The sequence below is a fragment of the Saccopteryx leptura genome, chromosome 2 (assembly GCF_036850995.1).
Source record: "Saccopteryx leptura isolate mSacLep1 chromosome 2, mSacLep1_pri_phased_curated, whole genome shotgun sequence".
Lineage (NCBI taxonomy): Eukaryota > Metazoa > Chordata > Mammalia > Chiroptera > Emballonuridae > Saccopteryx > Saccopteryx leptura.
This window is the reverse complement of record NC_089504.1, coordinates 288,525,719-288,546,075: the sequence shown is the minus strand read 5'-3', so window position 1 is coordinate 288,546,075 and position 20,357 is coordinate 288,525,719. Positions and strand designations below refer to the sequence as shown.

General features: G+C 53.9%; 2 protein-coding genes across 3 annotated transcripts in view; both read left to right on the top strand.

Annotated features, from left to right (window-relative positions):
• The window catches only part of INTS3 (integrator complex subunit 3), a 51,576-nt gene extending 37,736 nt beyond the window's left edge, over positions 1–13,840 (top strand). The window contains exons 16-30 of the mRNA XM_066362442.1: positions 240–369; positions 783–837; positions 1,036–1,139; positions 2,519–2,563; positions 2,764–2,883; positions 6,950–7,103; positions 8,214–8,282; positions 10,441–10,516; positions 10,853–10,966; positions 11,351–11,399; positions 12,448–12,615; positions 12,926–13,026; positions 13,200–13,272; positions 13,453–13,609; positions 13,717–13,840. Coding sequence (XP_066218539.1) covers positions 240–369; positions 783–837; positions 1,036–1,139; positions 2,519–2,563; positions 2,764–2,883; positions 6,950–7,103; positions 8,214–8,282; positions 10,441–10,516; positions 10,853–10,966; positions 11,351–11,399; positions 12,448–12,615; positions 12,926–13,026; positions 13,200–13,272; positions 13,453–13,609; positions 13,717–13,794 — 1,493 coding nt within the window. The 3' untranslated portion in view covers positions 13,795–13,840. The remainder of the gene's footprint in view (positions 1–239; positions 370–782; positions 838–1,035; positions 1,140–2,518; positions 2,564–2,763; positions 2,884–6,949; positions 7,104–8,213; positions 8,283–10,440; positions 10,517–10,852; positions 10,967–11,350; positions 11,400–12,447; positions 12,616–12,925; positions 13,027–13,199; positions 13,273–13,452; positions 13,610–13,716) is intronic.
• A 1,596-nt stretch (positions 13,841–15,436) lies between these two features.
• Positions 15,437–20,304, top strand: SLC27A3 (solute carrier family 27 member 3). Of its 2 annotated transcripts, none has more exons than XM_066362440.1 (10): positions 15,437–16,508; positions 16,831–17,040; positions 17,376–17,528; positions 18,028–18,152; positions 18,420–18,614; positions 18,722–18,812; positions 18,939–19,137; positions 19,355–19,452; positions 19,555–19,685; positions 19,992–20,304. In XM_066362440.1, exons 1-10 carry the CDS (start codon positions 15,551–15,553, stop codon positions 20,166–20,168), a joined length of 2,337 nt encoding a protein of 778 aa, XP_066218537.1. In that variant the 5' UTR covers positions 15,437–15,550; the 3' UTR covers positions 20,169–20,304. The 2 variants fall into 2 exon arrangements, with proteins under 2 accessions (XP_066218537.1, XP_066218536.1); XM_066362439.1 differs by having other exon boundaries at positions 15,873–16,508; positions 17,376–17,534.
• The last annotated feature ends 53 nt before the right edge of the window (positions 20,305–20,357 follow it).

Below are 20,357 nucleotides of genomic sequence, written 5' to 3'. Positions count from 1 at the left end.
GGGATACTGGCTAAGGCTGCAGGCTGCAGAGCCCTGCTCTTGGCACTGAAGCAAGAGGGAAAAAAGAAGTGGTCCCTGGCCTTGTCTGCACCTCAGAGCTAGGGCATGCGCACACTCAGGGAAGTGCTCAGGTGCCCACACAGGGCCGCGCGTGTGTGTGAAGAGGGACATTGTTCAGGGGGTCTGTCTGTTGCTGGTGTCTGGGCAAAGTGACTTCTTCCCCAAATCACTCCCTTCAGGAAAGAAGAGAGAGTTTCGCTTTCACCCTATCAAGGAGACTGTTGTGGAGGAGCCAGTTGATATCACCCCTTACCTTGACCAGTTGGATGAGTCCCTAAGGGACAAAGTGCTCCAGCTGCAGAAGGGCAGGTAGGGGCTTCCCTGTTCTCAGCCCCAGGCTCTCTGCCTCATGGTTGGGGTGGCAGGATGGAGGGGTTGGTGGGGACATGGTAGGTATATGGAGAGGTAGTTAAATCTGCATGAGAGATGCCTTCTACAGTTTATGTTGAGGGGTATGGACTGGCAGTGGGGCAGGCTCACTCCCTAGCCCCCGGGTTCTCACTCCATATGTTCTGGGCCTCTGACTTTCCAAGCAGGATTGTGGGGACTTCCCTTCTGTATAGGCCTCTGCCCAGAGCAGCAGATTCTACCCCCAGCCTCCCCACACGAGCTTGGATTCACATAGAGCTCTGTGTGTGGCGTGTGCTTGCTGCTCTGGGCATGTGTCCTGCCCTCTGCTATTATTTACATTCCTGAGACTTCCTCTCCCTTCTTCACTGCAGTGATACAGAGGCCCAGTGTGAGGTCATGCAGGAAATTGTGGACCAGGTTCTGGAGGTAAGGAGGAAATAGCACAGCCTGCCCCTGCCCCCAGTAGCTGACTTCTTCCTTCCCATCACCCAGTGTGTTCTCTCTGCTGGGGAGAGGGGCTGGTTTGTCTTGGATATGGAAGTTGATGAGCCCAGAGGTTCTGGGTAGTGGGGGCAGTAAGGATTAGGTCTGGTAGTGATACCCCTCCATTGTTTCACAACCCAGGAAGACTTTGACTCGGAGCAGCTGTCTGTCCTTGCATCCTGCCTACAGGAGCTCTTCAAAGCCCATTTCCGAGGGGAAGTGCTGCCCGAGGAGGTCACGGAGGAGTAAGGCTCATTATTCGGACCCACCCCCTAGGCCTTTGGGAGCCAGAAATTTGCTTTTACTTTTTTGTTTTTTTATTTTTTACAGATACAGAGAGAGAATCAGAGAGAGGGATAGATAGGGACAGATAGACAGAAACAGAAAGAGATGATAAGCATCAATCATCAGTTTTTCATTGCAACACCCTAGTTGTCCATTGATTACTTTCTCATATGTGCCTTGACCGCGGACCTTCAGCAGACCGAGTAACCCCTTGCTCGAGCCAGCGACCTTGGGTCCAAGCTGGTAAGCTTTTTGCTCAAACCAGATGAGCCCACGCTCAAACTGGCAACCTTGGGGTCTCGAACCTGGGTCCTTCCGCATCCTAGTCTGATGCTCTATCCACTGCGCCACCGCCTGGTCAGGCAGAAGTGTGCTTTTATTACCTGAGTCCATGAGGCACCTTGCTGAGGACTTGAGTAAAATAATTGTTCAACTGATTTTATTCTCAAATGTACTGGCTGATTCATTTAAATAAGGATTTATTTTGTCCTATTGAAAGTCGAGGGTACTGGGGCAGTGGACTAGTCCCTTAGCCTACGTGTCCTGCCCCTGCTGCACCCTGCAGCCCCAGCCTTTGCTGCTTCAGGTGGGACTGGAACCTTGCCTGGATTCCCTCTGAAGGGCAGAAATCTCACTTTCAATAACAATGACAACCCACGTGTGGTTCCACGTTAGAAACCTGTTGACCTGTGATGGCTCAGTGGAAAAGCGTTGACCTGGAACTCTGAAGTCGCTTGTTCAAAACCCTGGGCTTCCCTGGTCAAAGCACATATGGAAATTGATGCTTCCTGCTCCTCTCCCCTTCTCTCTTCTCTCTAAAATTAATAAAATCCTAAAAAGATGAATAAAATAAATCTTTAAAAAAAGAAAAAGAGATTCCCGGCCAGAGCACACAGGAGAAGCGCCCATCTGCTTCTCCACCCCTCCCCCCCTCCTTCCTCTCTGTCTCTCTCTTGCCCTCCTGCAGCCAAGGCTCCATTGGAGCAAAGTTGGCCTGGGCGCTGAGGATGGCTCCATGGCCTCTGCCTCAGGCGCTAGAATGGCTCTGGTTGCAACAGAGCATCTCCCCCTGGTGGGCATGCCAGGTGGATCCCAGTCGGGCACATGCGGGAGTCTGACTGCCTCCCTGTTTCCAACTTCAGAAAAATACAAAACAAAAAAAAAAAGAAGAAACCTGTTTTCTCTATGACCCAGCCCTGGAGCAGGAGAACATTTACATTCAGTTAGGAAAGGAGCAGGCCAGCCTCTTGCCTCAAGCTGGCCTTCCACAGTATCTGCCTGCAGTTCCCCCCCCCCCCTCCATTTATGTGGGCTCTTGTACATCACTTTCCTCTTACAGGTCTCTGGAGGAATCTGTGGGGAAGCCCCTGTACCTAATATTCAGGTAAGTGTCCAGTTGTAGGAGACACTGCTCTGCCATCCATCCTCCCTATAGCATACGTATGTCTCTGTCCTGGGGTAGTGGGACCACCTTCCCAGGAAGGAAGGGATATACAGTGAGCACAGAGTGCCTCCCCAGAAGCTCCACAGGAGAATCTGCCCCAGGTGAAGCTCAGCCGCCTTCCTCCCATCTCCTACCTCTAGGAACCTGTGCCAGATGCAGGAAGACAATAGCAGCTTCTCTCTGCTTCTGGACCTTCTCTCCGAGCTGTATCAGAAGCAGCCCAAGATTGGCTACCACCTGCTCTACTACCTGAGGGCCAGGTGGGTATGGTCCCCACATTTAAGAAGGGGTCTGAAACCCCTGACTGGTTTGCTCAGTGGTAGAGCATTGGCCTGGCATGTGGATGTCCCAGGTTTGATTACCAACCAGGGCACACGGGAGAAGCACCCACCTGCTTCTCCACTCCCTCCTCCTCCCCTTTTTCTCCTCTCTCTCTCTTCCCCTATCCCACAGCCATGGCTTGGTAGGTTTGAGCGCATTGGCCCAGGTGCTGAGAATGGCTCTGTGGAGCTGCTGCCTCAGGTGCTAAAAATAGCTCAGTTGATAGCATGGCCCCAGATGGGCAGAGCATTGGTCCCAGAGAGGGGTCACCAGAGGGATCTTTACTTGGAAAAAGAAGAAAAAAAGAAGGGGTCAAGAAGCATCCTGGAGAGCCTCTCTCCTACCATACATGGATTCCTCCATCCTTGTCTGTCATCACCAGGACCTTCTCTGCATCCTCTTTTACTTATTTCTTTATTTCTTTATTATTTATTTATTTTTATTTATTTATTTATTTTTATTATTTAGTGAAAGAGAAAGAGACAGAAAGGGATAGATACACAGGAATGAAGAGGGGTGAGAAGCATTAGCTTGTTGTGGCACTTTAGTTGTACATTGATTGCTTTCTCATATGTGCCTTGACTGGGGGGCTACAGCTGAGCCAGTGACCCCTTGCTCCAGCCAGCAACCTTGGGCTTAAGCCAGTGACCTTTGGGTTCAGTGAATCCAGAGACCCCCATGCTCAAGCTGGTGAGCCTGCACTCAAGTCGGATGAGCCTGCATTCAAGCCAGCGACCTCAGGGTTCAAACCTGGGTCCTCAGCGTCCCAGGACAATGATGCCCTAGTCCAGGGGTCCCCAAACTACGGCCTGCAGGCCGCATGCAGCCCCCTGAGGCCATTTATCTGGCCCCCACTGCACTTCTAGAAGGGGCACCTCTTTCATTGGTGGTCAGTGAGAGTACTGTATGTGGCTGCGCTGCAAAGCGCTGCGTTGCTCACATATAGTACTACTTCCGGAAGTACGTCATATCACTTGTTATGGCTATAGCAGTGACAAATATGGAACCAGACATTGACCATCTCAGGCAAAAGCAGGCCCATAGCTCCCATTGAAATACTGGTCAGTTTGTTGATTTAAATTTACTTGTTATTTAAATATTGTATTTGTTCCCATTTTGTTTTTTTACTTTAAAATAAGATATGTGCAGTGTGCATAGGGATTTGTTCATAGTTTTTTATAGTCCGGCCCTCCAACCGTCTGAGGGACAATGAACTGGCCTGCTATAATAAAAAGTTTGGGGACCCCTGCTCTAGTCTATACAACTGCCATGTCAACTCTTTTTTTTTTTTTTAAATATCAGCTTTAAAGTGTATAATTCAGTGGTTTTTAGTGTATTCACAGAGTTGAACAACTATTACTACTGTCTAACTCAGAACATTTCTATCACCCTATATAGAAACCTGTACCCTTTGGCAGTCACTTTCCCATCCTTTCTTTTGCCCAGCCCTGTCAACCACTGGTTTGCTTTCTGTCTATAGATTTGCATATGCTGAATAGTTCCTGGAAATGCAATCATACATTGTGTGATGATTTTGTACCTGGATATTTTTACTTAGCATACTGTTTCTGGGGTTTATCCACATCGCAGCATGTCTTAATATTTTGTTCCTTTTTATGGCTGAATAATACTCCACTGTGTGGATATACCATATTTTGTGTTATCCTTTCATTCATTGACGAACATTTCAGTTGTTTCTATTTCTTCATTGTGAATAGAGCTGTTGTGAACATTCATGTACAAATTTGTGGGTGGACATATGTTTTCAATATGTACCTAGGACTGGGATGGAATGGAATTGCTGAGTCAGATGGTAATTCATTTTTAAATTTGTGAGTAACTGCCAAACTATTTTCCAAAGTGACTGCAACCATTTTACATTTCCACCACCAATAAGTGAGAATTCTAGCTTCTCCACATGCTCCCCAACATTTCTTATTGTTTCACTTTTTGATCATGGCTGTCCTGCCGAGTGTAAAGTGGTATCTCCTTGTGGTTTTGATTTGCATTTCCTTGATGACTAATGATGTTGAGCATCTTTTCATGTGTTTATTGAGACATTTGTGTATTTTCTTTGGAGAAATGTCCAAATTGTTCTTCTTTTCCAGAGAGGCAGAGAGATAGATAAACTTCCACATGCCCCCTGACCAGGATCCACCTGGCAACCCCCTTCTGGGGCTGATGCTCTGCCCATCTAGGGTCACTCACAACCGAGCTATTTTTAACGCCTGAGGCTGAGGCTCCAGGGAGCCATCCTCAGCGTCCCAGGCCAGTGTGCTCGCTGGAATAAGTCAAGCCATGGTTCTGGGAGGGGAAGAGACAAGGAGAAACGGGGTGGGGACGGGTGGAGAAGCAGATAGTTGCCTCTCCTGTGTGCCCTGACCAGGGATCAAACCCAGGATATCCACACACCAGGCGGATGCTTTACCACTGAGCAAACCAACCAGGGCCTGTTTCTATTTTTTAATTGGGTTTTTTGTTCTTTTTATTGTTTTAAGAATTCTTTATATATTCTGGCCTGGCCTGTGGTGGCACAGCAGATAAAGCATTGACCCAGAATACTGAGGTCGCCAGTTCGAAACCCTGGGCTTGCCTGGTCAAGGCACATATGAAAAGCAGCTACTATGAGTTGATGCTTCCTGCTTCTCCTCTCTCTCCTTCTGTCTCTCCCTCTCTTTCCTCTCTCTAAAAATCAATAAATTTTTTAAAAAATAAGAAAAAAAAATCTTTATATATTCTGAATATAAGTTTCTTTTCAGATACATGGTTTGCATATATTTTTTCTCATTCTGTAGGTTATCTTTTCACTTTCTTTATGGAATTTTTTTTAGAGAGGGACAGACAGTAAGGGAGAGAGATAAGAAACATTAACTCATAGTTGTGGCACCATAGTTCATTGATTGCTTTCTCATATGTGCCTTGACCCTGGGGCTCCAACTGAGCCAATGACTGCTTGCTCCAGCCAGGGACCATGGGGTTCTGTTTATGATCCCGCCCTCAACCTAGTGAGTCCAAACTCAAGCTGGCGATCTCAAGGTTATATTTTTTGTTTTCTTATTTTTATTTTTCCAAACTTAGAAATAGGGAGGCAGTCAGACAGACTCCCCGCATGCGCCCGACTGATATCCACCCGGCACGCCCACCAGGGAGTGATGCTCCGGAGCCATTCTAGCGCCTGAGGCAGAGGCCACAGAGCCATCCTCAGCGCCCGGACCAACTTCGCTCCACTGGAGCCTTGGCTGCGGGAGGGGAAGAGAGAGACAGAGAGGAAAGAGAGAGGAAGGGTGGAGAAGCAGATGGGTGCTTCTCCTGTGTGCTCTGACTGGGAATCGAACCTGGAACTTCCACACGCCGGGCTGATGCTCTACCACTGAGCCAACCGGCCAGGGCCGATTTCAAGGTTTTGAACCTAGGTACCCAGTGCCTCAGGCTGATGCTCTATCCACTGCGCCACCGCCTGGTCAGGCTCTTTATGGAATCTTTTGAAACTAAAACTTTAAAATGTTTATGAAATCCAGTATAGTTTTTCTTTTGTCACTTGTGCTTTTGGTTTCATGAACTTATGCTTTACTAGTCTTCTAAGTATATAATTCTAGTTTTTACAATTAGGCCTGTAGTCCATTTTGAGTTAAGTTTTGTATGTGTTGTGAGTTAGGGGTCTCCATGTATTATTGTCCTCATCAGTCAGAGCCCAGAAAGCAGGACAGAAAGCTTTCTGTAGCCTGACGCGAGCCCTCTTTCTCCTGTTCTTGATTCTCACCACTCAGTAACTTACTAATTGTAGTTAAAGCTCTGTATAGACCCCTGGGAAAGGATAGGGAGGAAGAAGAGTGTCTCCTGGTTCCCATAAGTTATCAAGCCCTTAAGGAGGCAGGGGAGAGCCATGAAACACATCAGCCACTAGCATCTGGGGAGCAAAAGGATTCTAGCAGGAACCCACCTGAGGGGTGTGTGAGGCTGGGTGCTGGGGCCAGGCTGCTGGCTTAGGTCCAACTGGTCTTGCAGCAAAGCCGCCGCAGGGAAGATGAACCTGTACGAGTCGTTTGCTCAGGCCACCCAGCTCGGTGATCTGCACACCTGCTTAATGATGGACATGAAGGCCTGCCAGGAGGACGACGTGCGGCTGCTGTGCCACCTCACACCCTCCATCTACACAGAGGTCAGTGCCTGCACCCGTCCCTGGTGGACAGGGCGCTGTGTGTGCCGTTTCCCTGCACACGACTCTGACCCTCCTGCCCACCGCAAAAGTCCTCAGGTTTCTATCCTGTGCTTTGTTGTGTAAGTCGAGCCTATATACTTATCTCCGTGGCTTTGGCCCCATTCTGGACCCAGGACGGGTCCACCAAACAGAGCCCTACTCACAGATCTCAGCCCTCTTACCAGCTGATGGCTTACCCTCAGGTTTTTCCTAATAGTTCCCAAAGACCAGGGCCTCTGGTAGAGACTCAACTTTCATTTCCTCAGCTCACTCAGTCTTCTCTAGGAACTAGGACATAGGAGGGAGTTATCAGCTCTTCTTCCTCCAGTTTCTTCTCAGGAACTGGGAAATTAGGGCATGAGGTGTGGGAATGACAGGAGGAACTGTGAGCCCAGCCAAAACTGGCCAGAGGAGGGTACAGGTGCCTAGCAGATGGCACTTTCCCTCCCTGCTTCCTCCCTGGTACACTGGTTTCTGTGAAGGGGTCTTGCCTACCCTCAACTCCTGAACACACACACACTCTCCACCGGTGGGTGAAATTTCTGCCAGTCCACCAGAACTTTCGTGTTGGTCCATGAAAGAGTTAGTCACCCTGATGTTGTTATGAAGATTATCAGAGAAGTAAACTCTTTTGCAGACCTGCACATAATTTCTGGTGGAGCAGTACCAGCCCGTGGACGGGGCCAGTGGTTGGAAACCACTACTCTACACTTCTCTTCTTTGGCTGGGGGTCAAAATTGATTGGATTTCTCTGCTGTCAGAGATGCAGATACGCACTCTGTCACTACAGAATGAACCAATCCCTTCAGGCTCTAGCTTTGTCTCTACACAGCTCTCATTTCTCTCCTTACACACTCACACTCTGCCGTTGTGTGCTCACACAACACAGCCCAGTTCTCAGTGGTTAGGTTCCCAGCTGGATAGCTGTTGGGTATTTGGGGATTTCTATTAGGACCCTGTGTCTGGCTCACCAGCCACCCCCGAGCAGGTGGTGAGGCAGGGGATGGTTATGAGGCGGAAGCCAAGGGGTCCGCCCTGGACTCCTGCCCGAGTTTCCTTCTTTCTCTCCAGTTTCCAGATGAGACCTTGCGGAGTGGAGAGCTCCTGAACATGATCGTGGCCGTTATTGACTCTGCACAGGTGAACTCCGAGTCGTCATCCTGAGAGGTGTGGGAGGCAGGGCTGGGGAAGTCGGGTTTCTGCCTCCCCCAGGCCTGTGGACAGCCCGTGCCGCCCCTGGCTGCTGCCATGGGCAGTGTGCCGTGTGGGGCTGGGAAGGAAACAGAGCCCCAGAGAGGCAGGTTGGGCTGGCAGTCCCCCTGGGGTTCCCCTTCTCCATATTCTTTGGGTACTTCTGCTCCACAGGGAAAGCGAAGGGTTGGTTTTTGCTCTCAACTGGCTTTTGCCTTGACTCAGGATGAAAACAGACCGTTTCTGTTTGACCTTTCCACCATGCATCGGTCCCCAAGAAGCTTTAGCTTTGCTTATGTCCTTTCTCAGGCCTGAACTGAGGTCCTATTTCTATCCCTTTCTCCACTCAGTTGTCCCATTCATAAAAGAAGCTTAATACTCAGTCTTTCCTTTCCTTTGCTTTTCCCCATACCTGTGACCCAGAGCTCAGCCTCCCCATGGCGCTTCCCTCCTCAGGCACAGGCCGGGATGGCTCAGAGGCCCGACCACAGCAAGCTAGAGAAGTTGTCCGGTCTTTTGCCTAGGGGCGCAAGGGTTGGCTTTCATAACTCTTTTTGCCCCAAATAGTTCTGTGGTAACCACTCAGGCCTATTGCTCCTTCCCCAGACCCTTTATCCTTCCAGACACTAGCATCCATCATGTGCCATTTCCTCCCATCCCTTTAAACCAGGTTTTCACTTCCTCTGATTTTTCCCTGTCTGCGCTGTCCTGCAGAACTTCTATACTATGTAGCTTCCCAGTCTTTCTTTTTTTTTAAGGTTTTTTTTTTTTTGTATTTTTCTGAAGCTAGAAGCGGGGAGAGACAGTCAGACAGACTCCCGCATGCGCCCGACCGGGATCCACCCGGCACGCCCACCAGGGGGCGATGCTCTGCCCCTCCGGGGCGTTGCTCTGCCGCAACCAGAGCCACTCTAGCGCCTGGGGCAGAGGCCAAGGAGCCATCCCCAGCGCCCGGGCCATCTTTGCTCCAATGGAGCCTCGGCTGCGGGAGGGGAAGAGAGAGACAGAGAGGAAGGAGAGGAAGAGGGGTGGAGAAGCAGATGGGTGCTTCTCCTGTGTGCCCGGGCCGGGAATCGAATCCGGGACTTCTACACGCCAGGCCGACGCTCTACCACTGAGCCAACCGGCCAGGGCCATTTTTCTAAGTTTTTAAAGAACTAATTTAGAGAGTAGAGAGATAGAGCACACGCGAGATCAATTTGTTTCACTTATTTATGCATTCATTGTTTGACATATTTTTTTGGTGACAGTGAGGGACAGACAGGAAGGGAGAGAGATAAGCATCAATTCTTCATTGTGGCACCTTAGTTATTCATTGATTTCTTTCTCATATGTGTCTTTTTTTTTTTTTTTTTTTTTGTATTTTTCTGAAGCTGGAAACGGGGAGAGACAGTCAGACAGACTCCCGCATGCGCCCGACCGGGATCCACCCGGCACGCCCACCAGGGGCCACGCTCTGCCCACCAGGGGGCGATGCTCTGCCCTTCCGGGGCGTTGCTCTGCCGCAACCAGAGCCACTCTAGCGCCTGGGGCAGAGGCCAAGGAGCCATCCCCAGCGCCCGGGCCATCTTTGCTCCAATGGAGCCTTGGCTGCGGGAGGGGAAGAGAGAGACAGAGAGGAAGGAGGGGGGGATGGAGAAGCAAATGGGCGCTTCTCCTATGTGCCCTGGCCGGGAATCGAACCCGGGTCCCCCGCACGCCAGGCCAACGCTCTACTGCTGAGCCAACCGGCCAGGGCCTCATATGTGTCTTGATGGGGGGGGGGGGTGTTACAGCAGAACGAGTGACCCCTTGCTCAAGCCAGTGACCTTGGGGTCATGTCTATGATCCCACACTCAAGCCAGCAACCCCATGCTCAAGCTGGATGAGCCCGGGCTCAAGTTGGCAACCTTGAGGTTTTGAATGTGGGTCTTCTGTGTCCCAGTCTGATGCTCTATCCACTGCATCACTGCCTGGTCAGGCCATTGGTTGACTCTTATATGTGCCCTGACTGGGGATTGAACCTGCAACCGTGGCATATGGGGACAACACTCTAAGTGAGCTACCCAGATAGGGCCTGGCCTCTTTTAGAACCAATGGGTTATACCTTCCTCCTCCTTCTCCTCAGCTCCAGGAGCTGGTCTGCCATGTGATGATGGGGAACCTGGTCATGTTTCGAAAAGACTCAGTCCTCAACATACTCAGTAAGTGAGCAGAACCTTTAGGAGCCCCAGGAGGACAGGGGGTGGCAGCCCTGTGTAGAATAGCAGGAAAGCTGGTCCTGGGCTGAGAATGGGATAAAATGACACTCCACCTGCTGTGTGATCTCTGATGGATCTGTTTCTTGCTCTGTAAAATGGAAAGATCCCCTCTAGCCTTGGGGCTGATAGGACTATAGAGCTATCTGAAGGCTATGGAAATAAGCCTTTTTGTGGAAGGGGAGAGTATCTCTAGGTTTTGGAGTGGGCTGCTGGTTGTTTGGAGCAGAAAGGGAGGGAGAAAGGAGGGCGGGGAATAAATGTCTCTTCACTGTCTCGCAGTCCAGAGCCTAGACTGGGAGACCTTTGAGCAGTACTGTGCCTGGCAGCTCTTCCTGGCCCACAACATCCCCCTGGAGACCATCATCCCCATCCTGCAGCACCTCAAATACAAGGGTGAGGAGGGTTCTGAGTAGGGAGCACGGTCATGTGACACTCCCAGTCTGGCTGGGTCAAGGCTGAGGCCTCTAGCCTTCTAGGTAAGCCCAGACCCACTACTCCCCTTCCACCAAAGTGCCTTGTGGAAGGGCAGGCTCCCAGTCAGTCACCCCTGCTCGGAGCTGAGTCTTGCAGGCCCATTCTAAGCCAGGCTTGGGCTGTGGACTAAAGTGGCTTGGGTTTTACAGGAATGGGGTAGGGAGATAGATGGTTCTTCCTGGTTCCTGAAGATTGTTTTTGCCCCTCCCAGTGGCTGTTGTTGGTTTGGGGGGTGGGAGAGATGTCAGGATGTCTTCCTGGAATTGCACATTCTTCTGAATGACTTCTACCCGTCCCCCACAGAGCACCCAGAGGCCCTGTCCTGCCTCCTCCTTCAGCTCCGGAGAGAGAAGTGAGTTCTACCCCGGGAGCTAAAGAGCCGGGTCCAACACACCAAGAAATGCTACTGAATCAAAGGCTTAGTCCTGCCTATTTGGACATGTCTTTTCCTGTTGTTGACATGGGCTTATTCTGCCCTTCCCCCAAAGTGATTTACAAATAAGCAGCTCCCCTGGGATCTGGCTTCCTCTCAACTCGACCCCCCTGCCCACCAGGAGCTGCCCTGGGAGGTGGGGCCGGACATCCCTGTTTCCTGCTGCCCCAGCAGTTCTAACACTGATGGCTCCTGCTCCCCTCCCCCAGGCCCTTGAGGCCTCCACAGGGCTAATCCAAGATGAGGAAGGGTCAGAGCAAAGGGATCACACACCACCCCTTCCTGGGCCTGCTGTGCTCCCTGCTGGGTGGGGCTGGGCAGAGGGAGAGAAGGCAGAGGCCCTCCCTCTGTCACAGGCACTTCTGCAACAGCCCATGTAAGTGGGTCAGCAGTTGTGTGTCTTTTCCTTCCTGCCTTCTTTGCCTGCCTTCCACCTTTTCTCCTCTCTTGCTGAGACTAGAAATGGTACAGAGTGTCCTCAAGGAAGTGGGACGGCTAGAGGGCAGTGTGGGCCTCTGGCTTCCCAGTCCTTTTCCTGTCTCTTGGGGCTGGATGCCGTGGTGGCCACAGCTCTGGCGGCAGGGGTGGGGCAGTGAGCATACACCACGTGCTGTCCTTCTGCCTCCCTGGCCCGTTTCTGAACTGTTTTGGGCAAAGTAGGTGAGATTTGGAGGCTTCCTTACACACACACACACACACACACACACACACACACACACACACACGCATGCACCATCTACTACCACAGAAACTAAAGAATCTCACTTCTTGTCTCCTGGCTTCTGCAGAGAATGAAACCAGGCATTCCTTGGCCTAAAGAGAAGAGGGAGAGGGATGTGAGAGTAGGAAGCTGCCACAGGACTCGGGTGCGGCCAGCTGTGGTTTGGGAAATAAGTGTGTGGGAAAGACCCTGTGGTTCGTGAGCAGCTGTGTGAGCAGGGTGCCTGTTGCCCCTCTCTGGCCTCAGGCCCAGCGAGGAGATGGTAAAGATGGTGCTGAGTCGGCCCTGCCACCCCGACGACCAGTTCACCACCAGCATCCTGCGACACTGGTGCATGAAGCACGACGAGCTACTGGCTGAGCACATCAAGTCCCTGCTCATCAAGAACAACAGCCTCCCACGCAAGAGGCAGAGGTGGGAGTGGGCCCTGCAGTGTCTCCAGGCCAGGCTGCCACTGTGGCTGCCTGGCCTGTGGGTGACACCTAGTGGTTTGAAGCTACACCGCATGCAGGACCCATGTGGCCCCTTCCCCTCTTTCACTAGCACCGGTGGCTACCCTGTTCTGGCTCACCTGCCACCTGCCTGGCCCCACCCACCTTTCCCAGCCTGTCCCCTCCCTGTGTGGGCCTCCTCTGTCCTCCGGAGGGAATCTGGTCCAGGAAGAGTCCTTGCACTCCTGGAACCCTCACTTCAGCTCAGTTTGTTTCTCGCAACTTCCCTGCAGCCTGAGGAGCTCCAGCAGCAAGCTAGCCCAGCTGACGCTGGAGCAGATCCTCGAGCACTTGGACAACCTGCGTCTCAACCTGACCAACACCAAGCAGAACTGTACGCTTTCTGGTCCTCCCTGCGTCTAGCATGCCTGGTGCTGCCCTGGCTCCGACCACCCCTGGAGCCGGTGGGGGCAGGGGCAGGAGAAAGTCACCCCTGGGTGCCACTTACTAAGCTCCCAGACTCCTGACTGTTCTTCCTTCCCTACCGTCCCTTCCTTCTCCCTCTAGTTTTCAGCCAAACCCCCATTCTCCAGGCTCTGCAGCACGTCCAGGCGAGCTGTGATGAAGCCCACAAGATGAAGTGAGCCTGCTTGGGAAGTAGTGGGAGAGGCCTAGGGGAGGGGGCCTCTGGAGACATACACTTGATGACCAGTAAGACCGTGGGGTGGACGGGAAGTAGAGACCCAGGCCTGGGGCAGAGAGGATGGGAGGGAAGGCAGAGGGCCAGAGGCGTCCACTCAGTCATCCTCCTTTCCCTTAGGTTCAGCGACCTCTTCTCCCTGGCTGAGGAGTACGAGGACTCTTCCACCAAGCCACCCAAGAGCCGGCGGAAAGCAGCTCTGTCCAGCCCCCGGAGTCGAAAGAATGCCACACAGCCGCCCAATGCTGAAGAAGAGTCCGGCTCCAGCAGTGCCTCGGTGGGAGCCCTCAGCCAGCGCACAGTGCACAGCACAGGAGGGAGAGTGCAGCGGGGGCGGGGCACCAGTATCAGGCTAATGATTCCCCTCCCTTCAATCTCTTCCAGGAGGAAGAAGACACGAAACCGAAGCCCACCAAGCGGAAACGGAAGGGGTCCTCTGCAGTGGGGTCTGACAGTGACTGAGGCCCATGCTCCCATCCCACCCCTAGCTGGACTGCCCTCCTGCCCTCCTTGGTGATCAAAAGTTTAATAGGAGCTGGGGAGATAGTAAGGGAAACACTTCCCCCATTCCGAACTCACCAGGTAGGAAGCCCGATGCTGCCATGCAGCCCCCAGCCCTCGCCCCTCCCCGGGGCCTCCAGCCCCATCCCACTGCTGCTCCCATCAATATCTGGGTTCCCACTGAAGCAGAGGCTGTGCAGAACCTGGACTGTGGTGGAAGTCGTCAGGCTCTTGCCCTCTCCCCAGCCTCCCAAAGAGCTATTTAAACCAAGAGGAGAATTGGCAAGGGGGCAGCTGGCCAGAGAGACGAGGATCAGAGGAAAGACTCAAGTATGCGGGTGTCCCTTCTGACCTCCTCTTCCGGTCTTGATCCCAGAACAGGCAGGTTACAGTTGTTCTCCAAACACCAGTATGAAATGGGCATTTCATCCGTGACAGTGTCAGGCTGCCTTTTCCATGGGGCAGATGCCACAAGTGTTAAGGAAGGAACCTGAGGGGGAGGCCACAGCCCCACCTGGTGTGCCCTGGAGGCTTGTCTTGGCTTGAGGTAGGCACCTCCAGCTGGGCCAGAGCCCCAGGGAGTCTCAGGCAAGTCACGTTCCACAGAACTGTCAAATGGTCCCATTTCCTTGGTTGTCTTTTTTTTTTTTTTTTTTTGGCAAAGATAATCGTGTTTAAAAGTTGTTTTTAAATGACAATAAAAAAGCCAGAACCTCTTTTGTGCTGGAGCTGCTGTCCCCATTCACACTGTACTTGTGCTGCTAATCCCAGTTTAATGGGCACCCCTCATTGTGACTTCACTTTCCCCCTTCTCCTTTCCTGCCCTCCCTTCTTGTCTGAAGCAGAGGGGCCCTGGCTCCCTGTCCCCTTTCCAGCAATCCCTCTGGCTGCCACTGAAAAGTGCTGACCCGTCCAGGCAGAAATTGATGCACCAACACCCAGTAGGTTGTCCTTAACCATCTCTCAAGAAATTAAAGACTTCACAAAGCTAGTATTTGTCGTACTCCATTTAGTAAGGCTAATGCCAACTACCAGAAGACTGAGTGCCTGGGGGCAAGGAATGCTCCCAGCTAGATCCTGAAGAACACCTGGAGAGAGTTCTGTTATCAGGGAGAAGGCTCCCTTTTTCTTTCACCGTCTGTATACCAGCAGAAAGAGCTCCTTGGCTATGCTTTTGTTCCCCTGCTCTCTGGGAGGTTGGGTGGCCAGCTGGAGAGAGAGGAGTGAAGTTGAGGCTGACTGCAGAGAGCTCCTATTCAGCCTGCAAACTTGTTTAAGAACCCAGGTTCTCCCCTCCCTCAAAGCTGCTACTCCTTCCTTTGAAAGCTAACCGCCAGAGGCCTCGTTTCCTTCCTCTCTCCTTCCCAGTTTCCTCTGTCCCAATTAAAACCAGGATGGAAAGCATTCGCTGGCTGGCCCCAATTATTGTACCCTTGCCCAAAAGGAGGGGCCTTCGCCACGGCCTCTCCAGAAATCTGGCTGGCTGAGCCTCCACCTTTCCCCTACTTAACTCTCAGCCCCCACCCATCCCCTGGGGTTGCTGTTCCTGCTGGAGGGAGGGCATGGGTTTGGCTGCCCTGCCGGGACTTGCAGCACCAAATAGGCAAGGGACGGAGTTCTTCAGTCTCTTGGGAAAGAGCAGTGGCACCCTCCCGTCACCGGTGCAAATGAGAAGAGAGATGGACTTGGATCCAAACGCCCTGGTTCTTAGACCTGGATGTCAAAGTCCAGCCAGATGCTTAAAGTGCCCTTGAGAAGGAACTTAAAATTATATGATCCTGGGATTGAAGGAAGGCATGGGCACCGCCCAGGACCTAGAGGGGTGCGGGCGAGTAGCCGGGAGGGAGCGCGCTCTGAGCGGAGGGGGGAGGCCGGGAGTGCCGCAGCCCCCCCCCCCCCCTCCACCCCCGCTCTCCTCCTGAGGGGAAGGGGCGTGTGCCAGCGCACGCGCGCTCCCGGGAAGGAGCGGTCTCAAAGCCAGATCGAGAGGCCCCAGTTTTTCGGAAGCGAGTATCAGGGCTGGCTGCGAGCGGCTGAGACCAGACGGCGCCGTGTCGTGGAAGAGGGCACCATGGCTGCCCTCCTGCTGCTACCCCTACTGCTGCTGCTGCCGCCGCTGCTGCTGCACCTCTGGCCGCAGTGGCGCTGGCTCGCCGCAGACTTGGCCTTCCTGGTGCGCGCCACACGCTGCAAACGCGCGCTCCAAGCACGCGCCCTGGCCGCGGCCGCAGCCGACCCGCAGGGTCCCGACGCCGGGTGCAGCCTGGCCTGGCGCCTCGTGCAACTGGCTCGCCAGAGGCCGACGCACACCTTCCTCATCCACGGCACAAGGCGCTTCAGCTACGCTGAGGCCGAGCGCCAAAGCAACCGGGCGGCGCGCGTGTTCCTGCGCGCGCGGGGCTGGGAAGGGGGCAGCCGCGGCGGTGCAGGGAGCGCCTGGGAGGGCGAGAGGGCAGCCGGAAGCGGCGAAGCGCGGGAAGGGGATGGCGCGGCCCCTCTAGCACCCGGGGCCACCGTGGCGCTCCTCCTCCCTGCCTGCCCGGAGTTCTTGTGGCTCTGGTTCGGACTGGCCAAGGCCGGCCTCCTCACGGCCTTTGTGCCCACCGGCCTGCGTCGCGGACCCCTACTGCACTGCCTCCGCAGCTGCGGCGCGAGCGCGCTGGTGCTGGCGCCAGGTAAGCCTGGAGCGCCCGTCGGGGCGTGCAGGAAAGGGGCGTGTCGTAGGCTCAAGGGACTGAAGAACTTTCCTTGGGGTTCACAAAGGGTGGGGATATATGTCTGGATTTGCGAAGGGATGAAGCTGGGTCTTTGGTTTCCCAAGAAATCCCGAAGAGTCGGGCCCCAGGTCCCAGACCTGTGATGGGACGTTCATACTCCTCATTCTCACTCAAAAGCAGGGCGGGGTGAGAGAGGCGGTGCAAATAGATTAGGGGGTGGAGAAGGCTTCTGGGTGGCGCTAGGTAGAGCCGCGTAGCTGTGCTTTTGTACCGCATCCAGAATTCCTGGAGTCCCTGGAGCCTGACCTGCCGGCCCTGAGAGCCATGGGGCTCCATCTGTGGGCTGCAGGCCCTGTAAACCATCCTTCTGGAATAAGCGATTTGCTGGCTGAGGTCTCTGCTGAAGTGGATGGGCCTGTGCCTGGGTACCTATCTGCCCCTCAGAGCATAATGGACACGTGCCTGTACATCTTCACCTCTGGCACTACTGGTGAGGGCTGGACATCACTCTTACCTCCCAGAAACTAAGGCAGAGGAAGGCAAAGGTCTGGGGACAGGAACCGGGACCTCCTCAGCTCCCAGGCCATCCCTCCACACCCCTTCAGAGGGGATGCTGATCCCAGCGGCCATACCCTCTCTTGCCAACCCTCCCACCCCTGATCATTCCTCCACCTCCCGGAACTTCCCACATTTCCAAGACAGCTTGGCCTCCTTCTCAGCTTCAGCCTTGCCTCTGCCTCTTTCTGTGGGAAACCCAGCAGGGGCAAAGAGGGAGGCAGGACTTGGAGTTGAGCCCCTTCCCCTGGTCTCCCCCCGTCCTTCCAGGCCTCCCCAAGGCTGCTCGGATCAGTCACCTGAAGGTCTTGCAGAGCCAGGGGTTCTACCAGCTGTGTGGTGCCCACCAGGAGGACGTGATCTACCTGGCCCTCCCACTCTACCACATGGCTGGCTCCCTGTTGGGCATTGTGGGCTGCTTGGGTATTGGTCAGTCTCCCCCACCCAACCCCCATTCAGTCCTCTAGCACACATTTAGTAAGCACCCCACTGCCTGCTGTGATGATTACCTGGCCCGCCCCTGAGTTCTTCAGGTGAAGGAGGAGGCAGGGCCTGCTCTCCAGGAGCTCCTAGTACAACCGAGAAATGTCACCTACACAAACCAGCAGGCTGAGCAATTTGGGAGGCCATATGGTTCACAAAGCTGGATTCCAGGGGCAAGGAGATGGAAGGGCTGGGAGTATCAGCCCAGGAGGAGGCAAATGGAGAAGAGCTTTGGGACTTGGGGCAGAGTACAGACAGAAACGGACTGTTTGGGGATAGGGAGAGGGAAAGGGCATTAACCTCTCTGAGGCACAGGTGGAAAAGGAAGCGGGCCAACTTGGCCTGCCACAGGGAGATTGCCTGGGAAGGGGAAGAGGGGTCAAGGCTTCCCCTGCAGCCCTTAACCTCACCTCCTTCCTTCCTCCCCCACTCCTGGCAGGGGCCACAGTGGTGCTGAAATCCAAGTTCTCGGCTGGTCAGTTCTGGGAGGACTGCCAGAAGCACGGGGTGACGGTGTTCCAGTACATCGGGGAATTATGCCGATATCTTGTCAACCAGCCCCCGGTGCGTGGGCACAGCTGCTGGGCAGAGCCGCCAAGGCAGGGAGATGGGCAGTTGGTGGGAGTCACTGAGGCCGTTGTCTGGGAGCTGGGGGAAGAGGCAACAAGGAGAAAATGGCAGGGTAGGGTGGGAAGGCTGGAATGGTGGGACATCTGATGCTTAGGGCGTCTGAGCATCACAGTGGAAAGGGTTTCTGGGGAATGGAGAACAAGACTTCACTTTGGGGAGCGGGCGTCTTGTTGAAGCTGCTATTCTCTGCACTCCTTTTAGAACCAGGCAGAACGTGAACATAAGGTCCGTCTGGCAGTGGGCAGTGGGCTGCGCCCAGACACTTGGGAGCGTTTTGTGCGGCGCTTTGGGCCCCTGCAGGTGCTGGAGACATATGGACTCACAGAGGGCAACGTGGCCACTTTCAACTACACGGGACAGCAGGGCGCTGTGGGCCGCGCTTCCTGGCTCTACAAGGTGAGGGGTGGGAAGAAAACGGCAGATCCTATGGGCCAGCGAGGGTTGGCTAGGAAGGGAGCTCGTGCAACTGAGATGACCCAGTGCCTGGGTCTCCCTTCCTCCAGCATGTCTTCCCCTTCTCTTTGATTCGCTATGATGTCACCACAGGGGAGCCATTTCGGAACACCCAAGGGCACTGCGTGGCCACATCCCCAGGTTTGTGCTCAGCAGGGGTGAACAGGCTGTGAAGCTAGCAAGGGAGGTTTGGCATTGGAGAGGAGAGGGAGGCGGGAGGCTTGGGGTGAGGTGGGCAGCCAGCCCTGACCCCACTGACTCTGCCAGGTGAGCCAGGGCTGCTGGTGGCCCCAGTGAGCCAGCAGTCCCCATTCCTGGGCTACGCCGGGGAGCCAGAGCTAGCCCAGGCAAAGCTGCTCAAGGATGTCTTCCAGCCTGGGGATGTTTTCTTCAATACTGGGGACCTTTTGGTCTGCGATAACCAAGGCTTTCTTCACTTCCATGACCGTACTGGAGACACCTTCAGGTATCTATCCAGAACTTTTCTAATTCTTTCTCTGTGACCCAAGCCCCTTAAACCTCAGCTCCTAATTGCCCACCCTAACCCAGCTCTTCATCTAACCTCTCATCTCAGACCTAAACACTGCTTCCCTGTGACCACCTGGTATCCTGACCTCCTCTAACTCTCTCCCCACCCAGCTCTTAAGGCCCTGACTCTGCTTTGAATCTCTGCTCTCTGGCAGGTGGAAAGGGGAGAACGTGGCCACGACTGAGGTGGCGGAGGCCTTGGAGGCCCTGGATTTTCTTCAGGAGGTGAACGTCTATGGAGTCACTGTGCCAGGTGCCCAAGCACTAGGGGGGAGGGTAACCCCTCCCACCGTCCTGAATTGGTATGACTTGGGTGCAGGGAACGTATGCTGAGCCTTCCCCCCAAACTCCGCAGGGCACGAAGGCAGGGCTGGAATGGCGGCCCTGGTTCTACGTCCCCCGCACTCGTTAGACCTTGTGCAGCTCTACGCCTACGTTTCTGAGAACTTGCCACCTTATGCCTGGCCCCGGTTCCTAAGGCTCCAGGTAACCATCGACTTCTGCTGTGACCTCTCACCCATATATGTGCAACAGTCTGTGCCTCCAAAACCCCCCAAGGGGCCCCCACATAATATACTCTGAAGAGAGAGAACGGCTGCTTCCCAGATACACTCCTCACCCTTTCATTGTCTGGGTTTGGCTCCTTCTCCTCCTGCCACCTCCTCCCCTAAATCCTGGCCTCATGACCCCCTTTTCCCAGACCCGCGCCTTAATAAAGTTCAGGCAGCCCACCTGAGCCACCTGGGCAGATTACCCCTTCCTTACTTAACGCCCATGATGCCCTCTCCCCAGGAGTCTTTGGCCACCACAGAGACCTTCAAGCAGCAGAAGGTTCGGATGGCAAAGGAGGGCTTTGACCCAAGTGCGCTGTCTGACCCACTCTACATTCTGGACCAAGCCAGGGGCACCTACATGCCCCTCACACCTGCCCGTTATAGAGCCCTCCTGGCTGGGGACCTTCGAATCTGAGAGCTCGCCGTGCCCAGCTGAGGGAGGGGCTTTGTGGGGTGGGAACATTGCAGTTGCACCAGGGGCTACCCGGGGTCTTTTCTATTCTAGATTTGTAATTGTTATTTTGTAATAAATGTGGCCAGAGTCAGTTTGGCTGTCGTTTTCATCTCCATCTCCAGTACGTCTTCCTTGTCTGCTATGGAACTG

Bases quoted from the DNA above. Each gene is read 5' to 3' on its own strand.
- SLC27A3 (XM_066362440.1), top strand. From the start codon at position 15,551: ATGTCAAAGTCCAGCCAGATGCTTAAAGTGCCCTTGAGAAGGAACTTA. The intron at 17,529-18,027 runs GTATTGGTCAGT...CACTCCTGGCAG, and splicing joins GGGCATTGTGGGCTGCTTGG to GGGCCACAGTGGTGCTGAAA. The intron at 18,615-18,721 runs GTGAGGGGTGGG...CCCTTCCTCCAG, and splicing joins GCGCTTCCTGGCTCTACAAG to CATGTCTTCCCCTTCTCTTT.